The following is a 20763-nucleotide window of genomic DNA, read 5'->3' on the forward strand; positions in this document are numbered from 1 at the left end:
GGTTGGAATTCAACTGACCTGGAATGGAATGGCTGTCAGACATGTAGAAAACTGTGCAGTGGTCTCTTAATTTTTGCCAGAGCTGTGTGTGTGTGTGTGTGTGTGTGTGTGTGTGTGTGTGTGTGTGTGTGTGTGTGTGTGTGTGTGTGTGTGTGTGTGTGTGTGTGTATGTATACACACACACATATATATATATATATACATATATATATATATATATATATATGCGTATGTGTGTAAGAAAAACGAGTGGCCATCATTACTTTAAGAAATGAAGGTCAGTCAGTCTAAAAAATTGGGCAAACTTTGAATGTGTCCCCAAGTGCAGTTACAAAAACCAACAAGCGCTACAAAGAAACTGGCTCACATGAGGACCGCCCCAGGAAAGGAAGACCAAGAGTCACCTCTGCTTCTGAGGATAAGTTTATCCAAGTCACCAGCCTCAGAAATCGCAGGTTAACAGCAGCTCAGATTAGAGACCAGGTCAATGCCACACAGAGTTCTAGCAGCAGACACATCTCTTCAACAACTGTTAAGAGGAGACTTTGTGCAGCAGGTCTTCATGGTAAAATAGCTGCTAGGAAACCACTGCTAAGGACAGGCAACAAGCAGAAGAGACTTGTTTGGGCTAAAGAACACAAGGAATGGACATTAGACCAGTGGAAATCTGTGCTTTGGTCTGATGAGTCCAAATTTGAGATCTTTGGTTCCAGCCACCGTTTCTTTGTGCGACGCAGAAAAGGTGAACGGATGGACTCTACATGCCTGGTTACCACCGTGAAGCATGGAGGAGGAGGTGTGATGGTGTGGGGTGCTTTGCTGGTGACACTGTTGGGGATTTATTCAAAATTGAAGGCATAGTGAACCAGCATGGCTACCACAGCATCTTGCAGCGGCATGCTATTCCATCCGGTTTGCGTTTAGTTGGACCATCATTTATTTTTCAACAGGACAATGACCCCAAACACACCTCCAGGCTGTGTAAGGGCTATTTGACCAAGAAGGAGAGTGATGGGGTGCTACGCCAGATGACCTGGCCTCCACAGTCACCAGACCTGAACCCAATCGAGATGGTTTGGGTTGAGCTGGACCGCAGAGTGAAGGCAAAAGGGCCAACAAGTGCTAAGCATCTCTGGGAACTCCTTCAAGATTGTTAGAAGACCATTTCCGGTGACTACCTCTTGAAGCTCATCAAGAGAATGCCATGAGTGTACACACACTTTTTATGCATACACAAATTTTTAAAAAAAAAAAAAAAAAAAAATCAGAATATCTCTAAACTCACTTACCTGGACCACCAAAGGTTTCCGAAGGTGTCGACTTCTCTGCTTCTTAGCTTTCGGTAAGAAAAAGTCAGACTGAAAAAGTAAGATTTACAGAAGAGGCGATTAGTGTCTGGAAGTTTTATGAGCCAAAGCAAGAAGTGGATCCAGTAGGATGTTGCATCGATGGCACAAATGACAGATATTATGCAGGAGACGTGTCGAGTGGCCGCTTTACACAATGTCAGCAGCGCCTCTCCATTTCTAATGAAAGAGGTGTTAGATAACCCCTATAAATAACAAATTGTCAATGCTCTCACTCGTTTCTGTGGAAAATTAAGGATTAGAAAAACCCCTCTACCCGGCTGCAATTATTTAAAAAAAAAAAAAATAGCTTTACTCACTCTTCCCGGGTCCACCGATGTGGCACGGCCTGGGTTTACAACACAACTGCTTCAACCTGCTGAGCTCATTGATTATCGGCAAGTGCCGTCGATGTGATGTCAGCACTGTAGACAATAAGACACACAGAGAGCAGCAACAGAGACTCAGCTGTGGACCCAGGGAGGGGGAGAAAAGAACCGTTTGTTTTAAAACAAACTACACCAGAAAAGAGGGGTGTTCTAAAACTGGAATACGCCTTTAAAAGGGAATGTGTCATCAGAAAATGACTTCTGGTTTATATAATGCTTTTACTAAATAAATGCATTGATCAAAAAGAAGGAAAAGTTGTGGAATTCTGGAAATCACAGGATGGAGACATGTCTGCAAATAGTGAGAAAATGGAAACAACATTTTCAAAAACCTCTCGATTTTGTCAGTATGGTATATGAGTGGCACATGCAGATATCCGGGCACTTACAGCCTCGGTGGCCATCACTGAGGTTATTGATGGACGACTGAGGAAGGTTCTGCCGCTGAAAGCACTTGGACAATTCATCAAGATCCGCTGCTGGCAGCTCCTGTGTAATCACTGACCAATGACGTCCTAGATGTGCTTGATGGGAGACAAATCTGGAGATGCTGCAGCCATGGGACCACGTATAAGCCACCCAGGCAGCTCACAGTACCACGAGCAACATGTAGCCTGGCGTTGTCATGTTGAACAATGGCTCCTGGGACACTTTGGAGAAATGGTCTCACCACTGGCTGTACCACCAAATCAATGTAACGCCGAACTGTTACTGCACCTGGAATAAAGACTAGAGAGGTCCGACTACCATACATTATGCCACCCCACCATAATCCCAGGAGTAGGACCAGCGTGACATTCCCTCGTGGAGACCTCTTCATGGTGTTGCCTATGTGGTCTCCAGTTGGAAACCAGAGGCTGGAATGGAGTCTGTCATCTTCAGCGATATGCCACGCTTTGGTCTTGGATGTGATGATAGTCTGGAGATTGTTCTGACGATCACGTGGGCAACACGCGCCTTCACGAGCGAATGTCACACCGGTCCTACTCCAGAGATTATGGTGTGGGATGGCAGAACGAACAGTAGCCAGACCCCTCTAGTCTTTAGTCCAGGTACACTCTAGTCTTCAGTCCAGGTACACCAACGACTTGGCATTGGAGAAATGGCCATACCGCTGGTTCCACCACCAAATGAAAGTGTCCCAGGAGCCATTGTTTGACTTGTCCACACCAGGCCGCATGTTGCTTGTGCTACTGTGAGCCGCCTACATGGCCTAAACCTGCTACCATGATCTACAGCATCTCTGGACTTGTCCCCATCAAGCATATTAGGACGTCATTGGCAGATTACACATGAGCAGCCAGCGGCAGATCTTGAGGATTTACGTGACCAACACAGGATCCATCATTCACATTAGGTATTATGCATATTAAGAGTGCCCATTGCCATTCGCCTTTTATCCTTTACCGTTCACAGCTCATTGCCAAAAAGACTAGTCCCTGCTGCGGTCCTGAAGCCTTGGTCAAACATGCGCAGCCGCAAGCAGACTTTTCTACAATCAGGTGATTACAATCTGTGCACAGCGCTGCAGAATATGTTGGCGATATATAAGCAATGATAGGATCAATATACATACACTAATTGCATCCAAGTGCTGGCGACCCGCAGCTTCAGACTCCTTGCTTGGTGAGGAAACCTTGGCATGACGGCTGTTGGGCGGCAGCATGGTGGGGACTGCAAACACGGCTCCATCACCACTGGTCGTCACAGATCCCAAAGGACCACCGAACAGAAGAGGACGAGAGAGATTCCTGAAACCTGCACCGGGGAGACACATCCATGTAAGACACGAGATCTACGATGGCTGGGGCCCCAACACTGCAATTTATTAAATATTGCAGCGTGTTGGACCCCCACCAATCTCATATTATTTGCTCCAGGGTCCGCTACTTACCTGAGGTATTAAAAGTAGGAGGGAAGGTGGACTGGAGTTGAGCCGGCTGCGTCCTCAGACAGTCTGGGTTGCGGGAGACGAGAGTGATGACTTTCCCGGGTGGGGTGAGCGTCTGGTCCTGGACTGGCAGCTTTAAGGGGGACGTGGCAACGGAGGCCGTTTCTGGAGTCTGTGACGGCTGTTGAAACAATGGAGCAGAAAATCCTTATGAAATGATGATACAGTCTGACCCGCACTGATAAAATATAAGACCTCAACCCATAACATGACTGTCACTATAATCCCGGGTCTTGGGGGAACCAAATAACTTCCATCTTTAATTGCATTTATCTGACTGAGGAGGATTTGGCAGCAGCACATGGACGTCCACAAACCCCAAACAGATGAATAGGACAATTTCCAACAAACCTAGACTCGGTATTAATTCTCTCCCTTAGGTCGGCGTTGGCTTTTCAGCCTCTAGATATAAACTAGAATGTTTCCATTTACTGACAGCAAGCAGAGATCTCACAACACAGAGCTGAAAGCAGAGTATCAGGGTGTGAAGAAACTTTGCCATCATGGATGTCCCGACTAATATGGAATAAATCCCAATTCCAATGTTCTAAGGTAAAAAAAAGCCACATTTTGTATCTTCCCTCTGTTGGTTTTAGTACACGTACATTCTCGCTCCGTGCTTGCAGAGATAGAGAGCTACCCGGTAGTGCTGTCAATCAACTGTCTCCCCGTGCCGTTCTTCCTTCCCACAGAACAAGACACACACAGAAGAGTTACTGCAGCTGCATCCCCCTCCTCCCCATGTACGAGTTACTGTGTGTGTCTAGTTGTGCTGAGCTCTATGAACCAATCCGATGTTCTTCTCCAGCTGCTTGACCTCCCCTCTTATAGCATGGATCTCACACACACACACACACACACACACACACACACACACACACACACACACACACACACACACACGCGGAATATTACTGAAGCTGCATTTCCCTCCTCCCCACAATCTACTGTCCAGCTGCAGAGAGGTTGTCCTGTCTAATAAGAAAAGTCTGCAGTCACTCAATTTGACTGTAGAATCGTGAGAGGTGCGCGTGGTTGGTTCCGGTGCGAGTGGTCGGCCCCTTTTTACGATTCTCTCTCTCTATAACATATATTTCTCTCTGCTCTATAGCTCCGCTCCAATGATTCATCTCCATATTCCCAGTACTCGTGGTACATTTGCACAGAGCAAACGTTCCCTGCTCATACATGGCCGAGTACACAGTGCAATGAGCGTTAACGTCTCCCCCTGCAGACTTGGCAGACCACCAGCCTTATGTGTATGATCACCCATCCGATCCCTCTGAATGTCAGTGTGTACGGAGATTGCTCCTCGGACTATAATGCACCAGTTCTGTCCATATAGGTTTAGGGAGCTGAATGTCACATCCACAATCCTTCTGAAAAGCACAATTTCGCTTTAGGGGGAGATCCATGTTCGTTAGCGTGTTCCTCCAATTATTTTGTGACAAGATTTAGTTTTTCAACGGTACCGAAAGACATCACCCCTTACCTGCACGGTGCACCTCTGACATCAGACGCTGGATAAGACAGCAGCAGAAGAAACCGTCCGATACCGGTCAGGTACCGAGCATCTGTCCTCTAAATTAGGATATATGCAAAATACCCACCAGGCATCAGTTGCCCCTGCAGCCATCCGGTCCACTCTGGTGCTTCATCTCCGCTGTGGTCCACACAGCGTCAATGAGACGCCAGGGAGGCCGCCATGTTTTCCCAGGCGAGGCTACTTCAGGAACTCTCCAGTTTTCCTGAGGCAGCTTCACCAGCAATGTTGATATCCTGGACAACCCCTTCAAAGGAGTAAAACTCTGAACATGTGTTTTTCAAATTTAGCAGGTACTTTAATTGTCTGCAGATCGGTGGGGGTCCGAGTCCTGAGACCCCTAACGATCGTTCACTAGACCCCCAAACAGTGGCATCACTGCAGACAGGAGCACAAAGCAGCTACCTGAGAGGAGTATGGATTCAATAGAAATCATAGGTCATGAAGCTGTACGCTCCTGTCTGCCGAGCTGCGTACTGTGCGGGTGTCAACTAAGAGATCGGAAGGGGTCTCAGGACCCGGGTCCCCCTCTGATCTACAGGCAATTAAAGTGCCTGCCAAAGTTAAAAGAACATGTTCAAAGTTTATTCTTCAAGTTAGTGGGTAGTTTCTTGGGTACTGACTCTAGTAATGATGATGGAAGATCTCCCAAGATTTTAAAATGCACCTCCAATTTCAGAAATCTTTGGACATGTTAAAGGGACATGACAGAAATTTTCACAGGTAAAGGTTTGGATGCCGAGACCCCCAAACCTTCGCTGTAATGAAGAGACAGAGAGTGCGTTGCCCATTTGGCCATGTTCAGCTCTGCTGCTCTCCTCGGAGAAGTGAAGATGGCTACCTAAGACTACGTATGCTCTGCTTGGCTCCACTTGAGTCAACGGAGCAGAGCAGTATATAACATGATGGGGGGGGGGGGGGAGCACTCAGCTTAAAAGGGGGTTGCCTCAAGCTCATAAATGGGTGCAATTGTAAAGTGCATGTAAAATTAAGCAAATAAGAAATTAACCTCTTACTAAAAATCCTCTCCGTTCTAAAGAACAGAAGGATTTTTAATTTTGTACAGTAAAACTCGCTGCCTGGGTTACCGGCCACCGCTTCAGTCCCTGGTTGACCGGTTGCCTAGGCTCGAGCCGCCTATGCACACTAGAAGTGGACCACATTATTGGATCAGTCCTCCTGCCCTTCTCCCATCATGCAGAGGTAAAGCTATCCTTGCTAGCAGCCTGGGAACGGTGGAACTACCATGCCACTGGTCTGAACTGTCAGTCTTCAGAAGCACGCAACCCCCTGACAAAGCAGGAGGCCGGGAGGCAGAAGAGAGGTGTGCTCCTGAAGACCGAGACAACTCTTTCAATGCTTTTGCACAGTTCATTCAACATTGGAGGCCTCAGCACTCGGACCCTCGTAGATCTAACTTCAGACTTGTCATTGGACATTTACTAAACCTTCTTCAAAAGATAAAAGAAATGAGCACTTACAGTTTTGGGGTTTAGCTCTGTGGCTATGAGGCGTAGCAGACAGCTCAGGAGTCTCTGTTTGTGGCGTAAAGGGGAGTCCAAATCGTCTGACCTGGTGGGATCCATCCACTCATATTCCAGCTGTAACTTGCCCGGTTTGCCCAACATGAGGTAGACCTCGGCTAGCGTCAGATTTTCTGAAGTCTGCCGGTTCCAGCCTTCCTGACGCAGCTGCTCGTTGAGCTGGTTAGAGTTGTTCTTCGGAGCTTTGGACGAGCCGCTCTGCTCCTTCACCTGAGTGTCCGGTCCTGAAGCTTGTGTAGTGCAATTGACCGGCTGGGGGCTTATAGTCGCCATTTCTACCTTCTCTCGGCTTGGAGACTCTACATCTCCAGGAGGTTTGGGGTTTGACTCTGGGGACGTTGGGGGACAGGCAGCAATATGATCAGCTGCCTGATTAATGTCCGGAACAATAAGATCTTGGCAAGACTTTAAATAAAGGGGCAAGGGGTCATTTAATGAAAGTTCCTCCACATCTGGAGGTGGACAGCCAGGTATCTCACCACTGGTAGAGGTATCCATAGGCTCTGGTGGGGCTTCATCGGGAGTTTTTGGTCCATTTGACACCCCATCAGATGACACACTCTCCAGCAAACCATTCTCAAAGTTCTGGGTCTTCTCTGGCGTGACGTTACTCGGCACCTCGACTTTGTTTCCTTGTTTAGTATCCGCATTACCTCGTGGGCACTTAAGCTGTACCCGAGCTGTGCCTTGTCCAGTTTGGATGCCAAGGATCTGAGCAGGGGGTAACAAGTGAATGTCCTTTGAGCTCTGCTTGTACTTGCCAGACTCCTGCCAATGGACGGTACAATGGGCTTTGGAGTGGACAACCCTTGCCACTCCGGGCAAAGAAGATAGCTGAGCCGTTTCTGGTGGGAAGAGGTAAAGTTCTTCCTTGGGGTCCTGAGACTCCATGTCGGCCAACTGAGGATCATCCAGACTTTTCCTCTGAAGAAAATCAGTAAAGGATCTTAAGCATTGGAACACAAACAATAAGTGACATGGGGCACCCTGAACGAGTTAGATGTCGGCGTACCCGTATTATCTTTGAAGAAGAAGACGCTTGAGGAAAACGCTGGCGTTGTTTTCCCTGAAGAGTCTTTTTTTTAAATATATTTATTTTTTTAATATATTATTTTTTTGTGTCATTTTTTTTGCGGAATACACCTGGAAAAAAACAAAAACTTTACCCTTATGATCATCCCCAGACCTCACATTCAATGTCCGTAATGAAAGGATACGATCCGAACTTCCTGCAGAGCCCATTTCTGCTTGAGAAATTCAATGAGACTGGAGACTTTTCTGTGCAGCTCCACCATCATCCTGTGAAAAAAACAAATCAGGGAGGAAATTTAAAGAGTAATGCCACCTAAAATATATAATGCCTCTTGGTTTTTGACTTGACATATTAAAAAAGATGTATCACAAATGCAAGTTATAAAGTATTCATAGGATTGCTAATTGTTGATGGTCACTCCACCAACATTCCCTTTCTGAATGGCACGAAGGTCTCACATGGGCGCCTCTGTTCCATTCCTTGGCTACCGGACTGTTGGGAGACAAGAAATGGAGCAGCAGCGTCAATGCAGGACCCTCACTCTATTCACAGGGGCAGTCGTTCTCAGAGTAGGGACCCCCAGCAATCGAGAAGGATATCCTGTAAGTCATAATGCACACTTATCATACAACCCCTTTAATTAGTCATATAACCCTTAAGTTACAGTGCAATGTCCAATACCTGAGCCGGGGGTTCTGTGCCAGACTTTGCACGCGGGCCCAAGCCTGGTTGTTTCGGGGTTGTAGCTCTATAGGTACTTTCAGGGGCAGCCGCACTGGTTTCTGATCTTCCTCATCACTCAAACCTAGACATAAAAAAAATCAGCACAGATCTGAAGTCCTAATGAGAATTTCCAACAGCAAAAAGGGAAAAAAATCTGCAGAAAAAAAGCAAATGCTCATAAATCTGCAGTTATAATGTCCATTGCATCAGAACCTGCTGTTTTATCACATTTCTGAAGGTATTACAAAACGCATATACCCGTCTTTCCTTCTGGATCGCAGAGTTTCTTCAATGCTCTGCACATCGGAGCCTTGATCCGCAGGTTCCTGCCTTTGTAACGCACCGTGGTCGCCCTGTAAAAAAACGGATAGAAATATTAATCTAAATTAACTTAGTGATATGATGCTCCATCTTTTGCTGAACTATAAGCCCCAGCATCCGTGTGACATACTGTAGCCAGCGCCATTCCCATCAATGGTCAGCGCTGCCGTTCCCAGTACGGCTGAGTGGGAGAAACCAGTAATATCAATGCAGTAGCCCCTTCATTGTCAGGATCGGTTGGGGGACCCTCCACCTATCGAATAGTGATGACGCATCCTAATGCCATGCCATCACTTTATGAGTCGGGGAAAGTCCTCTGCAGCTTATCAATACACTTGGACATTTTTGGTTACCAATTCTGCACAGATATTCTTCCTCTTTAGGTCCCCCCCAATTTACTATTACTATACGAGCACATATGGTCCTTGAGCAAACCGGGCAGACACGGCTCCCACTCACCCCAACTGGATCAGCTCGTTCAGCTTGGCTGCGTTCTTATCATCCATACCTGCAAAGGCAAAAATAAAAAGCCAGAAGTCAATGGAGTCCGAAGCTAAAATGTATCCTGTACTGAAAGACTAGCCATCATTATTCCCCTCTAAAAGTGCTGCAGATCTGCGGGGGTCTGGGCCTGAGACCACCACCAATAAACAGCAGCGCCAGCTCCAGCAAAAGCGAACGGACAGAATGGTGTAAGGGCTCAATCATAAGTCTATGGGTCCGTACAGCACTCTATACAGGAGATGTGTGCTGCCGCTTGCTGGGGGGGGGGGGGGGTCCGCTCGAGACCAGTTGTGGGGGGACTCCAGACTCAGATCTTTACAGATCTTCAGCACTTTTAGAGGGGGACTACATATTAGATCGATGATGGCCTAGTGTGCAAATGTGTATGGGGGATGGGCAAAAAAGCTGTCAGCTGTCCATGGTGTATGGCTGGAGAGCTGACATTTAAAGTTATCACCTATTGACAGAATAGGGGGTCCGGTCTCCGAAATACCCCCAGTAGTGCCAATCATTCTCAATCGGACTGCAGGAGATGGGCGAGTCCAGTACCGCAATGTCCAATAGAGAAGGAATAGAGTAGCGTCCCCTCAACTCTGCAATCTTGAGATCAGTAGGGTCCTAGCGATGAGACCTCACCGTTCCGGAAGTTACCATCTGTCCGGAACTTTAAATCTTGGAAATAATTAGTAGTGTGGTGCAAAATGATTTCTGCTGCCCTGGACCAGGGTAGCGCTCTCTTCTGTGACCGGCGTTTACAAAAATCCGCAATGTCATAGGTATAGTAAATGCAAGAGGAATCCGTGATACGGACCTCGGAGGAGACAGCTGCCCTGGAAGAACATTATTCTGACGATCTAATAAAGAGTAAAGGCTCAGAGCTAAACTGCAGCATAAAACTCACAGCCGCCGATCTTCTTCCGCAGTTCTCCGTAGCAGATGAGGCCGTAAAGCTCCTGCGATGACTTCTTAAGACCACAAGAAAATACTGCAAGATAAAAGGAGAAAGACTCGGGGTAAGAACAGAATAATAAGACGGAAGACAGAGATCACGTTGATCAAAGAACGACATTGAAAATAGCAAGATACATAATGACGTAGAGAAGCCATTTTTGCAGCTCCCATAGAAATTAATGGGCAGAGTTGTGCACGCAGGGGGCACCTCTCCATACCAGACGCTGCACAACGGGGTCCGATCGGACATTTAAAGCATATTCTGTCACTATGCCAGAAATGTCCCGGCTAGGACGACCCCCAAACCTCGTAATAATGCAGTCAAATTTTGTTTTTGCGCTTTCGTCTTTTTTTCATCCCCTTCTTCCCAAAACCAGAACTTTTTAGGGGGTTTGGGGGTAGAGGCGAGAATAAAGGTCGATGGGTGCCAGAAAGAAAATCTCACCACTTAAAGTGATTGACAGCGGCATTTAAGTAGTTAAACAGCAGCAATCGGAGCTCCATACTCTGCTGTTAGACATAGCCGGCAGCTGCCCTGTATGTTTGCAGCGGGCTCTGCTCCTGAGCCCGCTCCATACACCCACACTTCTCCATAAGTTCTGCTATTGCATCACGGGACAAAGAGAATAAATGAGTTTTTTGGGTGAGGGGACTACTCACCATTGTTAAAATCAATGTATTTGGAGATCTTGTGCCACGTCCTGTAGTAGAAGTGCCGCACCTGCTCCTTGTTCTTCACCATGCTGGCCGGTTTGGCTTTCTTCTTGTACTTGAGGGCAATGTTGTTCTGAATGGCTTCAAAATCCTTTCCATGCTGAATAAATAAGAGTAGAAAATAACAATTCTCCAGATCAAAAGATAAGTAAATTCCGGTATGACAAATCCTAAAAAAAGGCATATGGACATTTTGGAGTAGATGGGGGTCTCTATATAACTCTGAGGGGAGAATAACTACGTATCTGCATCAGCCTCTCCATTCATCTGAATGTTCATGTACAGCCGGTCACAACGTCCCCCAATGATAACAGCTGATCAGAAGGGGTCTCTGGAGCCCACCCCACAGAAATCAGCTGACTGCCATGCTGACTTCATTACAAGACAGGATCGTCACGATCACAAACCACCTTTAACTAAAATAATAAAATGGGGGAAGGTTTAGCTGCTTTAAAGAGGTATTATGTTTTGGATCGCTGGAGGTCCGGCCACCCCGTGTGAATGGAGCAGTGGTCAATCAGGAGCACTGCCATGTAGCTCCATTCAATTATAGCGGGACCAGTGGAGATAGCAGGGCGCTGCTGGTCGTCGGCACTCCCATAATAATGAATGGAGCGACAGTGAGGATCATCGACCATGAGACTCTTCAGAGCCCAGGTTATTGTGGTCAGAGGGGGTCCCAGCGATCGGGACCCCGGCGATAGAAAAGTTAATGAAGATTGCTTTACTCACCTTCTCCAGGTCCAGCTATGAGCTTGCACCGCTGCTCCTGGTGGCTGTTATTGCCTGCAGCGCTGACATCATGATGACAGCGCTTCAGCCAATCGTTTAGCTCAGCGGTTCGTGTAGAATTCAGGCAGAGCCACGGAGCTCAGTTATTGGCTGCAAGCAATAACAGACACAGGGAACAGCAGTATAATCTCAGCGCTGGACCTGGGGAGGGTAAGTAAAGTAGACGAGTTTTCCAAAATTAACTCCTTTAACTATTCTTCCTTATGAAGTAGCACTTCTGACTCCCTGGCTGAGAAATTAACTGAACCTATGGGTGTTGAATCCCAATGTAGGGCTCCATCTCCCAATAATCATAAAGTGTTAACATTTAGTGTTGACATGCCTCCAGTTTATAAGATGGGAATACCTCTTAAAAGGGGTTGTGCGGTGAAAACAAGTGATTGCCTGTCCGCAGGATAGGTGATAACTTATTGATCGGCAGTGGTCCAACTGCGAGGACGTATGCGCTCCGCTCTGAGAGGACGTATGCGCTCCGCTCTGAGAGGACGTATGCGCTCCGCTCTGAGAGGACGTATGCGCTCCGCTCTGAGAGGACGTATGCGCTCCGCTCTGAGAGGACGTATGCGCTCCGCTCTGAGAGGACGTATGCGCTCCGCTCTGAGAGGACGTATGCGCTCCGCTCTGAGAGGACGTATGCGCTCCGCTCTGAGAGGACGTATGCGCTCCGCTCTGAGAGGACGTATGCGCTCCGCTCTGAGAGGACGTATGCGCTCCGCTCTGAGAGGACGTATGCGCTCCGCTCTGAGAGGACGTATGCGCTCCGCTCTGAGAGGACGTATGCGCTCCGCTCTGAGAGGACGTATGCGCTCCGCTCTGAGAGGACGTATGCGCTCCGCTCTGAGAGGACGTATGCGCTCCGCTGCTCCATTCTAGCACAAGGATAAAAGTGGCCAAATGGTGCAAATCCCAGCAGTCTATAAGTTACCATGTATCCTGGAGATCATTGATTATACAACTTGTTTTGACCTTTAATAGTGTCAGAGAGGCAGCGAGATGCAACTGGCGAGTAAGCAAGGAGCGCTCACTCAGCGGAGGCAACGCTGCACTCACCTCATATAAAGCCTCAAAGAAAGTGTTCTTGTCTTCGGTGCTCCAAGACTCCCATTGCCTCCGCACCTTCTTCTTATTACCCTCATCCTTCTCTGAGGCAGACGGAGCAACGTTGCGGCCGGATGCTTTTGTAGTGCTGGGTGCCAATGTGGTAGAGCAGCTGGGTGAGGACGGGGTGGCATTGTCCAGTGCTGGAAGCAAAAGCAAACATCACAATTTATAACCTGTAGACGTAAAATGCTTCCATTCACCTACAGCAAGCAGAGATTGTAAAAATTGTTTAATATCCTTTTCAGATTTAGATAGCCACATGATTTTTTCAATATACAAGAATTGAGTTAAAAAAGGAAAAAAAATAAAATTGACCAAAAGTAAAGTTTCCGATTTTGCCAGGGGTCCTGCACCCCCAGCCAAGAATTCAGATGCTGAATAAAAAGGTGACAAGACAAACAAGGCACGATCCGCACCAACTGTGTACACCGCCGCTGTATGCTGCAGCGTTATAGGGAAGGAGGCGTCATCCCGCCATAGTTCCTATAGAGAATACAGCACCGGGAGGACGTCTCCCACATGTGCTATTAACTGGTACCAGAGCAGGAGGGACTGCAGCGTGAAGTCACAGAGTATTTATAGCCTGGAAATCGAACGTCGTGAGCGCTCACAATCAGCGCCGGCAGCCGCCTGCTCACAGCGTGCCACTCACAACCCGAGCCGTGCCAGTACATCACTCATCCACTGCCGCCTCCACTCCTCCATAATCCCGACCTGAAAACCTCCAGAGATCGAATCATGGGCGCCCCCTACACAGCCCGCATCTGCCACTTGTGCCCACGGAGAAACAAGGCATCTGAAGACTGGGCTTCTTGTGCCGACCACAGATGATGGAAATAACCGGTGTTCTGCTGTCTCCAACGTATGGCCTCCATTGTCAGCCACCGGAAAAAAATAAAAAGATTGGACATGCTGAATTTCAACATGCCCGTTCCTTTATTTTCACAATGGAAATATTTCCATTCCAGAGCGGATTACACCTGTCTAACAGTTAAAAACAAGTGCATGCTCAGCTGAACTGAGCGTGAATGTGTATCAGAAGGAATAACTGTCGGGAAACACTCGTTCATCTGACAACTACTCCACGCACACCTCGGCAGAGCAGGCAAGTAATCTTATAAGGAAAAGTGAGATAAGCGGCTGCCAGACACCCAACAATCACACAGGGTCATTGTGAAGTGGCAGGGACTAGTAAGCGCAAGAGGTGCCCAAAAGTGAAGAGCTCCTGCCTCAGAGGACCAGACTGGACGCCGGACCAGGGGAGCGTGAATCGAGTTGCTCATCTGTACTTATATCGCGAGAATGGAGTGTAAAGACTTTATCTAGCACTCCACCAATCTGGGACAGAGTACGCATCCGTCACGGAAGTTTCCATTACACTGGAAGCTTCTGCCATTATTATAAGTCATTAAGGTGCTATAATGTGAGGGAGGACACGGGGCACATCCCAGCATTGCGTCACCCCAGGCGGGGCGCGTAATTAATCCACTACGCCTACCCGATTCATGACTCCACCTGTTTCAACGCGTTTCTTCCCATTTCCTCTATAAGTGAAGCTTTTCCTAATCTGTTGCTGGTTAAAACCCAGAAGTCCGGTGGGAAATCCGGTCTGATCACAGTATAGAGATCGGGATAAGATTCCCACCTGCTACAGAAATGCTGAGAGACCGGGGAATTTTTGCATTTTCGTACAGTTTACTAAATGTCAGTCGGATCACACTTAAGTCTCTATATGGTCTACACTGGCTGTGATCGGCTGCAGCGGTCATATGACCATGTCAGGATGTCATCACTGGAGCAGGGACCAGCAGTAGGCTGGGAAGCACAGTAACTAGAGCAGTGGGGGATCCGTAAAATAACCATTATTTTATAATATGCTAAACAGTTTTCCAAAAGGAAAACATCCTGGATGGACAACCCCTTTAAGAGAATTTCCACCTGACACTCAACCATAACTATTATTATATTACCCCTGTCCCTACCGCGGGTCTACAAAAGCACCCTGGATCCTTCAGTATAGGGTTGTCACAAATAAGCCCAGATTTCCAGGTTCGGTGGGAGTCACAATAGTATGTCCCCCCATGACACAAAGGGGTTGTCCAGTACTTGGACATCCCCTTCTCAATCATTATATTTCCCCTTGTAAAATAACAACATTTATACTCACTGCCGATGTCGGTTCAGCAATGTTGGAACCGGCTCTCCCGGGGATCGCATAACATTATTATGTCTTGCGATCCCTGCGGCCAACCAGTTATGGTTTTACTCTCCCGCCTTCGGATGTATCCCATACATCCGAAGGAAATGAAATGACAGAACAGCAGCTCTCACTTCCTCCGGATGTATGTGATACGTCCGAAGGCAGGAGAGTAAAGCCAGCACTGATTATGTCATGCAATCCCTGCGGCCAATGTTATGAGATCCCAGTGCTGACACTGCTGGAACACCGCCAGCACCGGAGGTGAGTATAGGTGTTATTATTTTACTGGGGGAGGGGGCATTGGGATTGAGAAGAAGTTGTCCGAGTAGTAGACAACCCCTTTAATTTACTACCAATGCATAGGATAGGTGATGACTTATTTTTGGGAGTAACCACACAGGAAGCAAATGTTGTGGATTTGCACGTTGAAAATCCGCCATGGACTGTAGTACCAGCTGTGTGGATGAGACCAGAACTGATCATGTGCAACATGTTGTAGAACATTCCCTTTAAAGATATTACCCTGTACTGCTGATTAGTAAAATTCAGTGCCAATTTCAGAAGCGGATTTTACTAGCAGATTTCACCCTTTTCAATGTTGCGGGCTTATATCTGCATAAGGATCTGCGCCCTTAAACAAAATATTTATTTTTATTTTTTCTTTATTGCTTATCAAACAAATTTTTCTTATTCAAAGTATGTTTATTCTTATTATTCACTGATCACAGGAAACAAAATGATACATCACATAGCCGGCATTGTGAAAACTAATGTGTACCTGACTATGGCTATTTTTAGGGGAAAATACAATTTTCTTAAATGAATTATATATTACTTCCCCCTACAGATTTTAAAAAGTTAAAAAGTTTTTTTAAGCATTATATTTGAGCCCGATTTTATAAAAAAACAAAGCATAAAATGAAATATATGTTCTGTCAACAGGTGGCGCTGTTGTCAGGTCCTGACGGTTATTAGACCGTAGGGCCCCCCTCCCTCGCTAAGTTATTCCCAGAGATCAGGTCTAAAGGGACAAACAGAAGGGGCAAAGATTCCTGTGCTCAGATGTACCCCGATACACAAATGTGACCACGGCCACATCTTTTGCATTATTGCGCAACGTTCATTTAAATGCCAAGATTAGCGGCATCCAACTGGACATTATGGAGTCCACCCGTCAACCTCTTGCGCTAAACAATGCATTTGTATATTAACGGTTTGTATTATATGTAGAAAACACTAATACCAGAAGGTTTTCAGGTCCTGGACGGAAAAAAATAAAATAAAAAATTGCGCAACGATTTAAAAACAAATCTTGCATGTCTTATTAACGCCCCTTAATAATGAAGATGAGCGAACGGAGTCAACTGGAAAATAGCAAAATGTATAAATTACTCAAAATTGTTATGAACACCCCCTATACTGAAAGAGGGGAAAGGTTTTACCCCAAAATATTAATGCAGGGGCACAGACAGTTATACCTTTGCCCTTGGCACTGAGTGGTCGTCCATTGCCGCCTGAATCCTTCCTCTGCCTCTTGCTGTGTGGTCGGACACTGGACCTCAGGAAATGGTGCTGATCCTGCTGGACCTTAGAAGGCTGCTGTTCGGGGGTCGAGGCCTCTGGAGGATCCTTATCGGGGGTCTCTGAGATGAGTAGATCCCCTTCTGTCTTTGTTTTATCTTCCTCCTCTCCTGTCGGTACCGCCGTTGCCGCCACCACCAACACGACCGCCGCCTCCGCTGCAGCCGCTTCTTCCTCCTCCTCTTCAGCCTCTGGTGCCCTCTTGTTTGGTTTGTTCTCCTCTCCACTCTTCAGCTTCACTGTCATGCTGAAATTTAAAAAAAAAAAAAAAAAAAATTTATTAAAAATAGCTAATTTTAATTTTTTGGTGTGGAGGGGGTACTATAAAATGGGTTCTTATCTCTTAAAATTGATCCCAAAACCTCAGTTTTCTAATAAGTGGAAAGGGTTAAAAAAAAAAAAAAAACACACACATGAAAATAATAACAAATATATATATATTATATATGTATTTGGGGGGGGACTAAGAAAAAAAAAATAATGGATTCTTCACGTTGTCGTTTTGGGAATTAATCGATGTCATATTGTGATCTAGTGAGTGATCTCTCCTGGTGGAGGGGGTACTATAAAATGAGTTCTCTCTTTAAATCTATCCCAAAACCTCAGTTGTCTAATAAGCGGAAAGGGTTAAAATAATAAAAAAAAAACATGAAAATAATAATAAAATACTAAATGTATATTTGGGGGAAAAAAAAAAGGATTCTTCACACTGTCGTTTTGGGAATTACCCGGTGTCACATTGTGATCTAGTGAGGGATCTCCTCTCCTGTTCTGAATTCTGGCCAAGACTTTTGGTAAGAAAGAAAAAAAAAAAAAGAAACGCAATAAAAATAAATAAATAAATTTGAAAATTGTATTATTTTTTAAAAAATATCCTAAGAGTGGGATGGGATCGGATGGCTCTGGGGCTCGGATGGCTCATGGCTGGTTGTGCCCTGTGTATAATCCATGCCCTTGTTTAATTTGGGGGTAGCTTTTTATACAGGGCTTCTTTGACCCCTTTTCTTCCCACACCTTAGAGGGGAGTCAGTGACCCCCCAAAAAAAACAAATCCCAGTTGCCAGAAATAAGTTGTAGAGAGAAAGAGAAGAGAGACAGAGAAGAAATCCTGAACAACATGGCCGCCATTGTTAGTGACAAATCCTCTTCCACTGTCCCGACTGCACAGCCCGGGCTGGATGCCCTGTGCCCCGGCGGGGACAGGGCTGTGTGTCCGGGGGAGGGTTCCCGAGGCACCAGGCTCGGGTGCCGGGCTCCGGGGCAGCTGGAGGCGGCGGTGGACGAGGATGATCGGGGCTGGTTTTGTTGTTGAGCACAAGAGCGCCCGACATGATGATCAGCAGCAGCCGCCGCCGCGCTCGCCCAGTACACAGCCTCCAAAAAGTGATGTGGGGCGGCCGATCCCTGCCCAGCCCGGGGTCCCCGGCAGCCCCGGGGGCTCCTCTACCCCCTCACCATGGCTCCGGGCTCCTCCTCGCCTCGGTCCGCCCGGGATCGCTCATGTTCTCGGCGGAGGGAGCCGTGCGCTCTCGTCCTCTGCGCCTTGTCTTTCTGCTGCTGCTGCTCAGAGCTGGAGACTCCACCGAATGCTGCAGCCAGGCGCGGAGGGGACCCCTCCTTCAACACCCCAAAACTCCAGATCGGTACCTCGTACGGACTCACAACCGGCGGCAAATAAAAGCTGAGACTCTCCCCTTTCAGATGCATATCTCACTCACCCCATCGGGGCTAAGGAATTTAAATGAAACGTTGCCAAAGTTGGGGCACAATCATGGGGCGTTGTTGGAGCTGAACTTTGCTTTGCTACGTCATCAGCTTGGGCAGCAGTTGAAATTTTATGTATATATATTTATACATCCCCCCTTCCAAAAAAAAATAGTAATAACACCCCCAGTAATAAATAAAACATCTACAGATACAGGCAGCACAAGATGTGAAGCAATAAACTGGTTTAGCAGCATTTAGTTTCCTATGGGCACACAGGCATCAAAACAAGATGGATCCAGCTTGATAGTAAACAACACAACCTGGGGAGGGGGCAAAAGGGTTTTAGGGAAGGGAGAGGGTTAACCACATTAATAAAGTAACTATTTATGATGAGAGAGGAATAAAATAAATAAGGAATTATTATAAATGGTAGCTGCTGGGAAGCTACAACTCTCACCATGATCTGATAAGGGATGGAGAGAATTGTAGTTTGAGTAATGATTCAGGAATATACTTTTACATTTATAAATTAGCTACAAATATAAAATGAGATATGGAGAATTGATGGCCAGAGATGCAATGTAACAGCGGACAGTGCAACATCGTATAGTGAGATGTGTAAATATTAATGATATTAGAGAAGCAATAGAAATATTATCAATGCAATGTATCATTCTACAATGTAGCACTATCTCTCTATACAATGCATCATTATTATTTCTCTATACAATGTATCACTATGCAATGTATCATTCTACAATGTAACACTATTATTTCTCTATACAATGTATCATTCTACAATGTAACACTTATTTCTCTATACAATGTATCATTCTACAATGTAACACTTATTTCTCTATACAATGTATCACTATGCAATGTATCATTCTACAATGTAGCACTAATATTTGACTATACAATTTATCATTATTATTTCTCTATACAATGTATCATGCTACAATATATCATTATTATTTCACTATACAATGTATCAATATTGATTAATGACACAAATACAATGCCAGCCTATTGGTCAATGCTTCCAAGGAAATGACAACATTCAATATAATCCATCAGTGCAGGTATACAGTATATACAGCTACTACATGCTGCCAATAGGATGTGACTGCAGCCTACAGAATAATAATGCACACCACTATATAGTAATTATTATGTAGGGATCCAGGACAGCAGCTGCTCTCAGACCTGTCACCTGTTTGTACACAGAAGGCACTTGGCATGTCAGGACAGACATTCAATGTGTCTGATGGGGGTGATAGCTGGGATTATTAGGAAGCTTCTAGAATAATGTCACACTTAGGGGGTGACATGACCCCTCCTGATCTGATTGACATGTCACTACCAGAGCTGGGTAACTACTAAGTAATCCCCATACCACCACCTATATTTAGGTGCTAGAGGACTACAACTCCCAGCATGTATTACTGCACTGTCACTATACAATATAGGTGACATAAAAAAAAAACAATTAAAGTGCCTGCTGGGAGTTGTAGTTCAACACAGACAGCTTCTGCAGTGATGACTGATAGCCTTTACCTGATGCATGAAGAAAGATGGGAGGGCCTGATGCGGCTCGCAGCCCAAGCACCATGGGCCTAAGAGAAACAAGTAGCGAATAAATCCCAGCAGACAACCAGCTGTCAATAATCCCAGTTGCCATCCACAGGGCCTGATCCAAAGCTCCAATGGATCCCGGTGCGGACCTTCCTCTGCCAAGCTCGCATCCGCATCTGACAACAACCCGCGCCAAGCTAGCCTGCCAAAACACGCCACGCCCCTCGCAACCCAAACAAACGCTCCCATTGGTCATCAATTCCTGGAAAGGAGGAGCTAAAAGAGGAGAGACCAATCACAAGCCACAACGCCAAGCAGCGCTGGGAGTCATGGGCATAGAGGGCAGAGTTTAATGATGTCAACGGCGAGAGGAAGAGCTTTCTGATTGGCTGGCAGGCGTAACCAATAGGAGATTGAATTTCAAATATGTAAACTAAAAGTAAGACGGTTTTTTTTGTAAAGCCTTATGTCATTGGTTTGGCAGATTTTGATTGACGCAGTGGGCGTGCCGGAAGTGTCTAGTCACTGATGGTGGAGCCCTGGATGGGAGGAGTATTGTGGAACTAGAAGTCCCAGCATCCCTTGCTCTATTATGGTGTCGCCTATGTCTATTAACAGTCACAAAGCAAAAAAAAAGCCAAATTCAGTTTGGCAATGACGACCTAATATATAAAGCATAAAAAATCAAGGGCTTGTTCACACGCTGTGGGTTTTTTCTGTGCATTTTTTCATGCAGAAAAAAAACGCAGCGTTTTACTGTACCATCAACATAAATGAGATTCCTAAAA

The 20763-nt window shown here is 46.2% G+C and overlaps 1 protein-coding gene across 2 annotated transcripts in view; it reads right to left on the bottom strand.

Annotated features, from left to right (window-relative positions):
- CRAMP1 (cramped chromatin regulator homolog 1) overlaps positions 1–20207 on the bottom strand; it is a 35408-nt gene extending 15201 nt beyond the window's left edge. Inside the window, exons 1-13 of one of the 2 annotated variants that reach the window (XM_073648195.1) lie at positions 19958–20207; positions 16591–16940; positions 12862–13052; positions 10966–11119; positions 10256–10339; positions 9310–9358; positions 8788–8882; positions 8488–8611; positions 7991–8072; positions 6711–7697; positions 3630–3807; positions 3312–3493; positions 1290–1358 (exon numbers count right to left, since the gene is read on the bottom strand). In XM_073648195.1, coding sequence (XP_073504296.1) covers positions 1290–1358; positions 3312–3493; positions 3630–3807; positions 6711–7697; positions 7991–8072; positions 8488–8611; positions 8788–8882; positions 9310–9358; positions 10256–10339; positions 10966–11119; positions 12862–13052; positions 16591–16939 — 2544 coding nt within the window. In that variant the 5' untranslated portion in view covers position 16940; positions 19958–20207. Of the gene's footprint in view, positions 1–1289; positions 1359–3311; positions 3494–3629; positions 3808–6710; positions 7698–7990; positions 8073–8487; positions 8612–8787; positions 8883–9309; positions 9359–10255; positions 10340–10965; positions 11120–12861; positions 13053–16590; positions 16941–18148; positions 18485–19957 lie in introns of those variants that run through there. The other variant, XM_073648194.1, reaches the window with a different exon arrangement.
- Positions 20208–20763: the final 556 nt, after the last annotated feature.

The sequence above is a fragment of the Phyllobates terribilis genome, unplaced genomic scaffold (assembly GCF_046119375.1).
Source record: "Phyllobates terribilis strain yellow unplaced genomic scaffold, ASM4611937v1 Scaffold_9__5_contigs__length_417890890, whole genome shotgun sequence".
Taxonomy (NCBI): domain Eukaryota; kingdom Metazoa; phylum Chordata; class Amphibia; order Anura; family Dendrobatidae; genus Phyllobates; species Phyllobates terribilis.